At 35.9% G+C, this 13,992-nt stretch overlaps 1 protein-coding gene across 1 annotated transcript; it reads right to left on the reverse strand.

Annotated features, from left to right (window-relative positions):
• Positions 1-1,623: 1,623 nt before the first annotated feature.
• On the reverse strand, positions 1,624-13,568 carry LOC121147032 (UDP-glucuronosyltransferase 2B16-like). The gene is made up of 6 exons (XM_040966710.1): positions 12,842-13,568; positions 11,438-11,586; positions 8,100-8,231; positions 5,810-5,897; positions 4,402-4,621; positions 1,624-1,900 (listed from the first exon to the last, which is right to left on the reverse strand). The coding sequence occupies exons 1-6, from the start codon at positions 13,566-13,568 to the stop codon at positions 1,624-1,626; spliced, it is 1,593 nt and encodes a 530-aa protein (XP_040822644.1).
• Between the last annotated feature and the right edge of the window lie 424 nt (positions 13,569-13,992).

Genomic DNA, 13,992 nt, shown 5'->3' on the forward strand with positions numbered 1-13,992 from the left:
GCAAATAGCAGTCCACCCATCCCTGGGTGTTGATGTAGTTTGACAGTGAAGAGTGGCTCCGTCCCCTATCCTCCTGCAGACACAGGGAAAACAAATTGAAAGATTTATGTCACCCACCTTCCTTCATACCTCAACAGCCTACATGCTATTCAGAGGTCCACAGAGGCATACACCCCTCCTAACTATGTTAAAATATATATTTTTTAAAAGCCTATATGAGTCAATTTTTAAGATAAAATTGCAAAAAAAATCTCAAAGTTCACAATTTGTTTTAGAATGATAGTGTTTGTGATTGTTTCTCAAGTATATTTCCATGCATATGAATGTGAAAAGGAAGGTTAAAAAAAAAGTCATCGGAATCAAAGACACAGTTAAAAAAAAGGGGTCAGCACTGTGAGATAGTACATATCAGCAACATATGTATCCTAAATGGGTGTCATTTCTTGTCCTGTCTGCTCCTCTTCTGACTAAGTTCCATGTTCGTGAACCTGGGAAATCAGCAATAAATGGTTCAAACCCTGAGCTCCTTTAAACCCTAGAGATCCAGAAGAAGCTCCTGGCTCTTTGCTTCTGTTAGGCACAGATGTTAGCCCTGAGCCACGTGAAGGCTGAAACAATGAATGGAGTTTTCACTATCTTTGTTTCTCCTACACTCTTTCTGTAACTGCAATTTTAAATAAATAAAAACAAACTGTTAAAAAGAGAGAAATGGGATACCTTCTTCTAGGAGGTAGTAAATCTTTAGCCATAGATTCCATGTATAATAGAGCAATTTTCTGGACCAGTGATACTATCCAAAACTAAGGGGAAATAGACTCAAACTAAGGAAAGTTAGAACTCTAAAATAAGTAAAGTCTCACATGAAAAAACCTTTCTTCTTCCTAATGGACTGTTTCAACTCTGTTGCAGAATCAGATGTGATGAAAATTACGGATATATGCAAAATTTGAGTCCAAACAAAAAAGGTTGCATGATTATATGTTTTTTATTTCATGAAAAATATGCACAGTGACTTTATATAGCTCAAACATTTGCCAAGACACATGCAACAGCCTTCTTCGGTGTTAGCTCATTGTCCACTTCCAACAGGTTCATGTGGTAGATCTGTAAATGGTGGTCCCAGTTTTCCTGCTTATTCTTTGCTCAAGAAACCTAAATCCTGCAAAAGCTATAATGCTACCTTTTATAGCATACCATACCAAATCAAGTTTCGCACTTTCCAATTTTAGTTTTTCATTGGTATAAGTTTGAGGAAATCCTTTTGGCTCACTTTCATTACTACCTTATTTTCCCATTTCTTGACATTGAAAATCATAGTCACTTTTACTTGATTTTAAGTTGTCCTGGTGGAAGTTGAGTTTATTTATCATGGAATCAGTTTTCTGTAGGTAAAAATCTTCCTTACCACCAATAAAATGGATCTGGCTATATTTTACCCTGGGAAGGACACATGCATTCTGCCTGATGGTACTGTGTTCAAGTCAATGATATTTTGACACAATTGGAAAGCATTCAACTCATAAACTATTAAGGGGAAGCTTGATGCATCTACATTCCTAATGTTGGATTAATGACATAACCTCACAATCAGGTTGTGAGGCCTCATATTTGAAAAAAAACATTCTAATCTTGCTTTTTCTTTTCACTTATAATAATCTGTTGATAACCAAACATGCAAAATTTTATGACAAGATAGGAAATGATTGTCACACAGGCCAGCAGGAACCCAATCACATCCAGAGAGTGGTATTGGTACCAGGTGAGGTCGTAAGCTGCAACCCGCAGGTGTTTGGCTCCTTTGTGGCGGATGACATGCTCGATCCAGAAGACCGCTCGATCCAGGGGCTTCATGGGCTGATCGTGGTGAATTCTTGATAACTTCATCACATTGTCTTTATAGCTGAAGGGAAATTGGTTAATATAAGTTGATTGAATATATCAGAAAAAAGGACATATACAGATTATACAGATCGTAAAGATGAATGTACATAAAAAGGTAGAAAAAATAACATTTTTTCAGCAAACATCAGAGAAATCATGTTTCTGAGTTGGAATTTGTTGAATGCCCTAGGTTATGATTGAGCTGAGAGAAGATGGAAGAGAATAATCTTGCTAATAGTAACACCTATATTTTGGAATCAGATAATTCTTAAGGAAGACCAAACCAAAAGTGATAACAACTGCTTAAAAACCCTCATTTCATATGAAAAGTTTTAAAGATTCTGTAAGAAAGGTTTGTCAACCTGATGCAATAAGTTGCTGTTAGTGTTGAAATTTAGACAAAGAAGGCAAATCCATGACAGAGTTCTGAAATATGTGATCAAAATGTATAAGGAATGGTTCTCAGTCAAGAGTTTCATTAAACTTATTCATTAATTAGTACATCAACATTTGAATTGGCATGTCTTGTAGTCCTTCACTGAGTCTTACTTTCCCTTTTAGTATATATCACACCTGTTACATGTTCATTCTCAAATTGATTGGCAAGCATCATTACCTCAAGTGTCTGATTCTCACTTATGGGATTCATAATCTGTTGCTGTTAAACATTTGTTTTATTCTTGGCATATACTAAACCAACACCTAGTGCTTTCTATTATAACTATTCTTGTTAGCTTTGTGATTTCTGGGCTGGGGACATGCTCAACGAAGTTAACTTTGTGAACTATTGTTGAGATGATTGAGAACTAATTTGGAAGGTAAGTGGTGTTTTTAGGAATGTGGCTTACCAAGTTCAAACCACAAAGTTCAATAGTATGGCACCTGAACACTTATTTTCTCCTTTTCTTTCTTTCTTTCCTTCCTTCCTTCCTTCCTTCCTTTTCATTCCTTTTCTTTCTTTTTCTTCCACTATTCATTTACTTTTATTGGAAAGACAGATTTACAGAGACAAGAGGAAACAGAAAGGAAGATCTTCCATCTGCTGATTCACTCCCCAAGTGGCCGCAATGGTCAGAGCTGAGCCCATTAAAAGCCAAGAACCAGGAGCTTTTTCCAGGTCTCCCACACGGGTGCAGGGTTCCAAGGCCTTCAGCCATCCTCTACTGCCTTCCCAGGACACAAGCAGGAAGCTAGATGGGAAATGAAACAGCCGGGACACTAACTTGCACCCTTATGGATTCTCAGCAGTTGTAAGGCAAGGAATAAGCCACTAGGCTATTGTGCTGGGCACATGTGAATACTTTTAGGAAGCTTCAAGGAGACTAACTTCATTGAGGTTATTGTAATATTACAGTTGGAAAACTCCTTTCAAGAGAAATACTTCAAGAATTTTAGAAATGTATGGAGAAAGGTTTTATTTTGGGTTATTTTTATTTTATTTTGTTTTTGTCTTTCTTTTAATTATCTTTTTTAAAATTTATTTTGCAATATCTTGTATGTATTACAGTTTCCCTCCCCCTTGCTTTCTCATCTCCCCATTCCCAGCTCACTATTATTCTCCATATTATCACAGTATTATAGTCAGATAGGAACAGTTACAAAACTAAGTTTGTGCTAAAGAGCATATCACTTATATGTGCTAAAAGCTAATACAATGTGTCATACATAACACTATTTTAATTGGCTATAGGAAACCCTCCTTACTCCTTATCATTACATCTATTAAAATTTAATAAAATTGCAAACATGAAGACAAATTGTGAATTTAATCTCATTAGAATGAACAAAACAGCTATTAAACATTGAAGCTTAATGCTTCTTAAAACCTATTATATTTTGTGATTCATTCAGAAAGAAAATTCTACATTTACACTGGTGTAGGTATTAAATAAGTGGAATCAAATACATTCTAAGTATTATTGCTATAAAACTCAGTGCTAATTACTTAATTGAATTAATAATTTAGCCAAATGATTTGAGTATTTTTATACAAATATTTTGAATATTGAGGAAAAAGATTTCAACTTGGCTGGTTCCATGGATCAACAGGCTAATTCTCCATGTATGGCACTGGCATCCCTTACAGGTAAAGGTTCCTGTCTTAATTGCTCAACTTCTGATCCAGCTCTCTGTTTATGGCATAGGGAAGGAGTGGACGACAGCAAAAGTCATTGAGACCCAGCATCCAGGTGTGAGATTTAGAGAGGCTCCTGGCTCCTGACATCAGATCACTTCAGCTCTGTCCATTGCAACCATTTAGAAAGCAAACCTTTATCAGATGAAAGACCTTCTTTATCTCTTCTTCTTTCTGCAAATCTGCCTTTCAAATAAAAATAAGAAAAACAATCAAACTTACACATTTCAAGTGAATTACTAGTTTATTTTGTATATCTTACAAATCAGAAAATGGTTGTTTCCCAACATTACCAGAACTATACTCAATACACTGTCTCTTTTCAGAATCACTAGAGGAGTGCATATATATAAATACTGTTTAGATCTTTGCAAAATTATACTCACGAAGGGTCATTAATGACTGCCTTCAAGGCATTAAACAATTCTGTACTTGACATGGTTTTCCAGTCCAGTCTCACAGCAGCTCCCTTGGCCTTCATATGGGCAAGGTTATCATATTGCTCCCCGAACAAAGGAAGGCCCACCATAGGGACGCCATGGTGGATTGCTTCATAGATGCCATTGGCTCCACCATGAGTGACAAAAACTTTGGCTTTGGGATGACCTGAAATAGACAGAATCTCAATAAAGTTAATAATGATGTGTCTGAGCAATAAAAAAAAAAATACTGAACACAATTGGAGGCACTCAATGGGGCGGTGCTCGCTTGATAGCAGATTATGAACAAAAATGAAGCTGCATACACATTGCCTTAAGATCAAGAGGAAAAGACAGTTATATCCCATAGAGGGATCATTAAAGAATGCAAGGAAAGGTGCTGAAACCTAATCACTGAAAATAATATTAGCAAGTAGGACTGACAAAAGGATACATTCTCCAGAAAAGTAAGATTGTATTTGTCTGAAGTTCTAGTTCATATTAGAATTTCTCTTGAACAATGGTGCATCCATTGTGGCTAATGTGTAGTTACAGCACAGCATGATGTGGAATGACCATGGTGCTGTATTCATAAAAGTAAACAATAGTATGTCATCTTCAAATTCATTCTTACTTCATCGTAAAGATTTTGAATCTTTCTACAGAAATACAGAGTATTTCATAATACAACATGGATATTTTTTTTAACTCAGGGCCATTTGCAATCCTTTATACAATGAGATAATACAAATGTAGTGACTGAAATAGGAAACGGAGAAATGCAGTTAGTAATTAGTGTCTTTAACAGTTTATCTGACAAGCAAGGAGAGAATGAGTAAGAAATATAAAAAGAAGAGATAAAAGAGATAATCATTTTCCAAATTCCTTCAAACCTAGGACTAGGCAAGGCACAGTCAGGATCCAAGAACTCAGTCAAGGGCATGAGTGTTGATAAAACTGATCAAAGGATAAGTGGCATCATTTGCTACTCCACTTGATGCACATTAGCAGACAATTAGAAGCAGATGTAGAGATCAAACTTGAACTCATGAACAAAATTAATGACGCAAATGTCCCAAGTGAAATCTTAATCTCTATTCAAGTGCCCTTCCATCAGAAAATTAGTGTGAAATTCTCAGTGTGATATAATCTCACTTAAAATAAGACTATTGGATATTAAGAATTTGTGCATATTGGAGTATCTTCCATATTTCTTCATTGTATCACCCTAAGAATGGAAATCAAAATCAAGCCATTTGTTTTGACTTTTGTGTTATTCCATAATAAGTGTACACACAGTTTCCTGCTGGTCAACTCTCCTCCTGATTGGATATTACTCAAGGTTTCAGCACTTTTTTTTTTTCATTTTGCTTACCAAGAAGGTCATTTTGAGGGATCCACTTATATAGCTGGGTGTTAGGTCCTAAGGTATCTGGTCTCTTGCCCTCAAATCGCCAAATAACCTATTATATAAAGAAAATAAACATATTCATTGTTGGAATTTAGATCAGTGTATCTTAAAATTAAGGATGTTGAGAGGTCACATAGTTAAGTGCTTTGCACATGATAGAGTGATAAGAGGAAAGAGATCAAGTAAAAAAATCTTAAATGAGGTAAGCAGAATATAAATATTTTCTGTGTAATTTTACATTCAAACAGACATGGAACATAGTAATGAGACTTCACATTATCTACCTTGGTCCAATAAGATGAAGCATGACAAAAGCCAAGTGTTTAAGGAATTTCTAAGCTGTCACAATTTCTTGCCAAGCAGAGTATCTCATTATAATTAATATATACATTGAAATGCATGAATTAGGATTTTGGTCTCATCTTCCAAGTGTGATCTCAACTGTTTTCACTAGCAATCATAAAGTGCAAGTATGCTTCATTGCTTGTTCCTTAAGTCCATGTAATAAGTTATGTGTGATAAATAAATTAATTCAGATTAGGACTAGATTTAATGTGATTTTTTGCAACTTCCTGAGTACTAATTCAGGTAAACGTTGAAGTGACTTATTTAGTTTGTTTATTTAATTTAATATACATTGAAATGAGGGAGAAAAGACACACACAGAGGTAGAAAGAGAAACAGAGAAAAGTATATGTGTATATGTATCTAGGGTATGTGAGTATGTGTGTGAGAGAGAGAAATAGAGAGAAATAGAGAGAGACAGAAAGAGAGAGAGACAGAGAGAAAGAGAGAGAGAGAGAGAGAAAAGAGATGGAGACAGAATGAATCCAAACAGATGTGGTTAAGATAGACTGAAACCAAGAATTCCGTGTTAGATACACAGATAAAGAGAGAGAATCACACCTGAGCTACTGCCTGCCGATTGATAAAACTGGATATGCGGTTGGATGCAGAGGACTAACTCCAGCAGAAAGTCTATGACAGGGGATAATGGAAACTGTAACACAAACAACCTGCTGAGCCACAATATTGACCACTTACATGTTATTGTTAAATGAATTAAGAGCATTATTTCTGAGTTGAACAACTTTCAATATGGGGTGTTTTCAGAGGTCATTTGGTGTCTAAAACAACACAAACTACAATGTTGTAATTTTTCAAATATCTAGTAATATTTCTGTGATGCAGTAACTAGCGATGATACCAAAAACTGCTGACTACTGCTGCAATCAGATCATTTCCATGTCCAAAAATAAAATAAACTACTGACTTGTAAATTTCAAAGCTATCTTCACTTTGAAAATTAATTATAGTTGTAGTGTCAGATAAACATGTTTAGCATAAGATTTGAAGTCTACATTAGATGCAAAACTAAACAGTAGTTCATAACTACTTAAATATCAAAATTATCTCATATGTATAAAAAATTAATGTATTTTGTAATTCATACGGGAGTGTCTCTGAACCTCTCCCATTAGTAGTCATAGCTAATGGCTCCTTCCTATTACCCCTACATTCTGGGAATGTATTAATATAATGGGCTAGGAGCATAGTACTGTGGCACTACATATTAAGATGCACTGGGTCTGCCTTCAAGGAAGGCCCAATGCTACCCTATCTTATATATATTCCTGCTTCAAACACAGTTGGAGTCCCTCCTGCATAACTCTATTTTTTTTCTTTATTAGTATAGATTCTGGAATTTCACTTTGAGAGGACCTATGCAAGAAGGGTATTAAAAATCAGGGGTTTCTTGGAAGTCCAAGACTGCAAGTTGAATATTAGAAATTTTCATCTGTTTGTTTGTCTTTGATTTTTCCTTTTCTGAAACCTACTTAACACGATTCTATCCATTCACTTATTAACTGCAATTTATCTGAATTCTCATAACACATTCAATGCATAAGATGGCATCAATAAGCGTGGTGGACCAAAAAAAAATCAAGTGACACTGAAGAATTTGGTGATCTGTATGTCACTGACTGTGATGTCATGATAAGGAAACCTCATATTGACCTTAGTAAACATGTCATTTTCTGAGTCAATTCTAAAGTCAAACATATTTTCCACTTAAAAGCCACTTCCTTTTTTACTATTATACTTCATATAGAGAGGTGTTTTTATACTAACATCAGAAATAAATCTCAGTTTCCATTACAGCTTAGCTTTCACAGATAGCTTCTTTAATAAGTTCTGTAGAATTTAAGACACTTATTGAGTAGCTGTCCAACATTAAGACACATTTGCTGACCTTTTGTGGAAGCTGGGCAAGGGCTGATGCGATCACATTGGCCCTCTCTTCTGTCATGTTACTGATCATTGAGCCCAGGGAAAACACCACAACTCCCTCTTCTCCAGAGCTCTGCACAAAGTCTTCCATGTCCTGTGAAGAAAGAATTAGCTCCATCTCATTAGGTCAGCAGGATATCAAACACTGGCACAAGGGCTGATGTGGTCAAGAAGAGGAAATCAAGTTTTGTTAGATATCACTGCAGTGGTGGTTATGGTAAGATGCATACCTGATCAAACATTACTTCTTACCCTTTATTTGTGTTAGTTTAGTCAAATTGCTGTGCTAGCCATGTCCTACGTTTGTTTTGTGCTGGTAAAACTGAACCTTAATTACAAGATGCATGTGATGAGAATAGTAATCTTGCTCCTTCTATGGGAGAAAAATATTTTTATTTATCTTCCTTGATTCCAAATAAACCTCCTCTTAAATTTTCTCATAAAACAATTGTGATTGTGACTTTGTGGTAAAACAATAGATGTGATTATGCATACAAAATCATTTAATCATTCTTTAATATTGTGTTTAGGTCAGTTTCAGTGATTTTGATTTACACACAGCTGCTATAGTTGACTTTGCATATTGTAGGTATTTTTCTGTGCCTAATATCTGCTAAAGCTGAAAACATATTTAAGTACCATGATGTAATCTTAGATCTGTAAAATTTTTACTTCTGAACAGTACAGGCACTATCTGGGCATTTGATAACTAATAAAAAGGCAAGCTGTTTGGAATAAGCCAATACACACTATATACTGGTGAATGCAACTGCCTGGTCAACCTTGCCCCACCCTCCGCCACCCCACCCACCCAGCCTTGCCGCTCTTGTGAACTGGTGGCTGTTTCAGTCTAGCCCAGCCCAGCTTGACACAGGCCCAGTTTTCATGCATACCATGCAACAGCATAATTTTGATGACCCTCAACAACTTCTACCAGGTCCTCTCCCAGGCCTAGTCTTTGCAGATTCTGCAGTCCGATCCTGTCCATCCAGCATCTCATCTGATTCTCATGCACACCCATGGTTGTTGCACCTCAGATCAGCTCAATCTGATCTGCTTCCAGATTCAGCACACATGTAGGCCAATGGGTATTGTCACCTTGACCAGCCTGGCATGTCACCTAGCTCTGACTCTCATGCCCATCAGTGGGAACCTTAGCCCAACAGTAGAGTTCCCCAACTTTGTTTGCTAGACCCACTCCCAGTCCCAATTATGTGCCTGTCAAATGGTACTGTGGGCCAGCCTGACTTGAGATGTACTCAAAGCTGGCACTTTTCAGCTTCTGCTTGGCTTATCCCAGCTGACCCACACACATTCTGGCTCTCTTTCATGTCAGTTCACCTAGCCCAGGACAGCCAATCAGTAAAGTCAGCCCAAATACCAGGTGACCAGGTGATGGAAGCTAGAGTCCTACCTGCCACAGTCTGAACCCTTGCCAGCGCATGCAGCAACCTAGCCCAGTCTGGCCCACACTCAGAACCACAGTCATGTGAACTGGCTGGTGTTGTGGTGCAACCCTACCTGGTCTGCATCATGTTCTGGCTTTTGATCATCCCAGTGGTTTATGTCAACTGGCCAACCTGGACAGCCTTCAGGTCTGGCCCACAAACTTGCAGATGGATGTTACATTCCAGCAGTTCTGCTGGCATACTACATAGTTAACTGAAATTTGGCATTAATCAGGCCCAGTATGATCAGCATCAATTGGCTGCTTTTCTCCTAGCAGTGTTAACAGTGGGCTGTTGTCTACAGCTGAGGAAAATATCTATCTTACAAAACACTTCATTACTTCTAAGTTGAAAAAATCCTTTGTTCTTCCAGCTTCTTAAATAAAACATTTAGAATGTTAGTATTATTTGCATTCACCCTACTATGCAATGGAAACCAATTTTTCAAACCAAATAGCTATAGTGTAATTCCTGTTGATTAACTTTTCCACATGTTGCCTACTCCCATTGTTCTCTCTAAACTAAAACAATAACTTCTCTAATTTCTGTAATATTAATTTTGCTGGATTATGCATATGAATGAAATAATAAGTTTTATCTTTCTGGAACTGCCCTGTTATCATTTAGTATGGTCCACCTCTAGTCCTATCCATGGAGTGGCAAATCACAGGTTTTCAGCATTTCTCTAGCTGAGTACTGCTCTATCATGTAGATGTGCTGTGTTTTCTTGACCCATTCTTTAAAGGACAGAGAAATAGGGCTTTTTACTTGGCCATTGTGAATAGAGTTGCAATTAACATAGTAATGCTTTGGTTTTGATAGAGTGATTGAATTTCTTTCAGTTGTTTTTTTCTGTACTAACCATTTTTCCATACAACACTACTTGAGGTGATGTCTTTATTAAAAAGCCATGAATAATCATTTCAATGAATGCTGTTCTCATCTAGTTCAGTCCATATCCTGAGCTCTTATAACAACCTCTTTAATACTCTTTCCACAGTGCAATCAAATGCAGGGACTATATCTTGAAGGATTCTAATTGATTAATTTTTTGCCTAAAGGAAATCTGATTCTACCCTAACTCAATTAATTTTTGCCGGTTCCATGCCAAAATATTTGGGACCTACTTTACACTGCTTCATATTTTGTACTACATATGGCCACTTCAGCAAAACCAGATGAATCAACGTCTACTGTACACTTTTGTTTCTTCACCTGTTTGTCTTTCTCTATCTTATTCTTCCTTCATCATTAACATTTCCATGGATATCACTCAAGTATCCACTATTGTCACCGACTGTGCGAGTTTCTGTGGCCTCTCAAAATAAATTGTAACAATGCAGTTTTCCTTTCTCAAAACTTTCACAGGGTTTTTATTGCCTGTGGTCCCAATGACCATGTAAGATGTGGGGGAGAGGGCAAACAGTGTCTACATTAGTACTCTACATTTCCAGCAACTATTTCTTTTGTGTCCTAGTAATTTATACTTAGAAATAGAGTTTATAGTCAATATTTTATTATGCATTGATAAGTAATATCTTAAGTAAAATAACTTCACTCTAAGTCTCCTAAATATTTTATTATTCCATAATGGTAATTTCATCTGTATACATATTACGTTATATAAATATTTGAGATAATTTCAATAAGTTCATGGAAATTTTCATTATCTTCTAATTCAACTATTTTATGTTCTTTATAAAGTCCCTTCATGAATATCTACCTGGAAGAGCATTTTTTTCCCATTTCCACTATCTATCTTTATAAATCAAGGGCTCTAAGTAAGGAATGCAGAGTCATTTACCCCGGAAAAAGCTTAGCATAGAAAGAAAGCAAACAGGAATATATTTACCTTAGGCAGAGGTTGGGCAGCCTTGCAGTGGAGCCCACCAACAAAGTAAAAATTTGGCAGTAATGGGCGAGGAAACTCCAAATCCCAGTAACTTCGAATGAGCCATATTTCAGCTTTCCCCATCAACTCAGATAATGTAACAGGTCTACCTGGATGAAGGAAACATCAGGAAAATGGATGGTAGTGAAAGAATTGTTACATAAAGTTTATCATGTACACACACGGGATGAAACAAAGATACATAGACTCTATATATTGACAGAACAAATGCTATGTATACATAACATATAAAAGTATATCAAACATTATTTCTGTTTGACACAAGCCACCAAATCACTCGTATCAGCAGAATAGACACAGATATAACAATTAACAGGATACTATATAATTAAACATATGTAATCTTCCTCTTTAAACTTACAACAGTAGTAGATTGAATGAAAACCACCATTTTAGCTATAGAATAAAGAAGTCCTGTAGTAATTATGAACAAAGCATGCAAGAAGTAGGTATACAGTCCACCTTACAGAGGTTAGCAGGATCTATTTTCCAAGTGATCTGTGAAGTGTTTTTTGTATGTTTTGTTTTGTTTTGCTTGTGGGGAAGGAATTGGCTGCTTTTTTCTGTTTGAAAATTTGATTTAGTTTTGTATATTTTGCTTACTCCTATTTGTGATTTACTTTTGCAATTTAATATTACACACTTATAATGATATTTATATAAAAATATTTGCAAATATCACAGATTTTTATTAAATTTTGCAAAGTAAAATTCATACTCACCTTTATTTTGAAATATGGAGACATAAATTTTAAAATATGAATTAATTACACATATGTTTATATTTTCATAAAATTTCAGACCTTGCACATATACTTTCTAAGAAATTAATGAATGAATATGAAGAAATTATTTCCAGGAATTCTTTCTGGAAGCAATACATCCTTCCCAAACAAGAATAGCTCTGTTAGGCAGTATGGAAAGCATTTTGATTTTGGATGAAGCAACAGATCTATACAATAAAATATTATTTCATCATGACAACAAAAATAGTTTTGCCTGACATGTATCAAAGAGATCAATCTGTGTGTTTCAATCAGATACTTTAATCTTCCACTGAATTTCTCCAACATATCATAACATTGACATTGTTATACAGAAATTCTCAATGCTTCATCCATAACTATGACATCTAAATATTGCAAGCAATGAATCCTGGCTTCTAATTGATACTGTGAAATATGCCTTTCCATAACATTTGTGAAACTAATTAAATTTTTCTGTTATTATCTCATTATTTTGCCTATAAAAGATACATTCTTTTGATATTTAATTCCTCCATTCTCATCTACAAAATCATTGGAAACCCACGATTTCTTTCAAGAACCCCAATACAAGACATACCTAGTGCTTCAGTGTAAAATTTACTCCATCTCTTACTATTAAATGTTTGGAACCAAAAGTCAAAATAAAGCGTGAACAGCATATTCTTTACCCTCTCAGTGAATGTCATTTGGCCACTTAAATCTGACATAATAACAGGCACATAGGATGGAGGAAACAGAAGTCCTCCATTGTACTTCTCATACGTGTAGCCAGGAGTGAAGCGGAGACTGTACACAAGGGGGATGTGCAGCAGCTCAGCCAGCAGCTCCCCACAGGGGGCAATGGCATCTGAAAGCACAATATCAAACTTTGAAGCCTGAAGTTTTGCCATGATTTTCTTGTTGAAAACCACTTCTTTGCAGGAACTTTCATGCAAGTTAGAATATTCTAAAATTAATTCTTGCATTAATGGAAAATATTCCCAATACGCATCTCTTGACACGTCATATAGCAATGTATTAATTGAATTCAGAAAAAAAGCTTCCATTTCATCTTTAGTGGAAGGTGAAGGAAAAGTTTCAAATACAATTCCTGACTCATTGCTGGGTTCAATTAAAACAGAAGCTGATGATCTCAGAACGGTTACTGCATGACCTCGCTGGACAAGTGCATCCAAGATTGTCTTCATATTCATCCAATGGCTGTATTCCATGGGCCACACCAGCACCTTTCCACAATTCACAGGACTGAAGTGAAAACTCAGCTGTAACAGCAAAAGAAGAGCTGAAACACATTTCCCAGGCATTCTGCTGAAATGCAATGCTTTCTGCCCACCTTTCCCTTTCTTTTGAATTCCATGCTTATATCCAAGGAAAATCTTCACAAATAGTTAAAATATAACTTGCATTGATTAAAATAATGATATAACATAAATAGTGCTTGTGAGCAGGGTAGAAGTTAGAGAAAACAAGTTAGATGTCTCCTGGTTTTGTGGGTGTTGTTAGTGTCTTTCCATGATTTATTTTCCTATCGGTAAGCCATGATCTTAATGTATAAGATGCACATTATTATGCAAGAGATTTCAGAGCAGTGCCATGGGTGGTGACAATTGAGATGATTGCCACATACATGTTGAAACATACTGAGACAAACACAAAACATGTCTAAATAACAAAAGTAAATGAAATACTTGGACATGATTATTCTTTCCATTGTTATCATTTATAAAC

The sequence above is a fragment of the Ochotona curzoniae genome, unplaced genomic scaffold (genome assembly GCF_017591425.1).
Source record: "Ochotona curzoniae isolate NIBS_2020 unplaced genomic scaffold, NIBS_Ocur_1.0 scaffold_4506, whole genome shotgun sequence".
NCBI classification, from domain to species: domain Eukaryota; kingdom Metazoa; phylum Chordata; class Mammalia; order Lagomorpha; family Ochotonidae; genus Ochotona; species Ochotona curzoniae.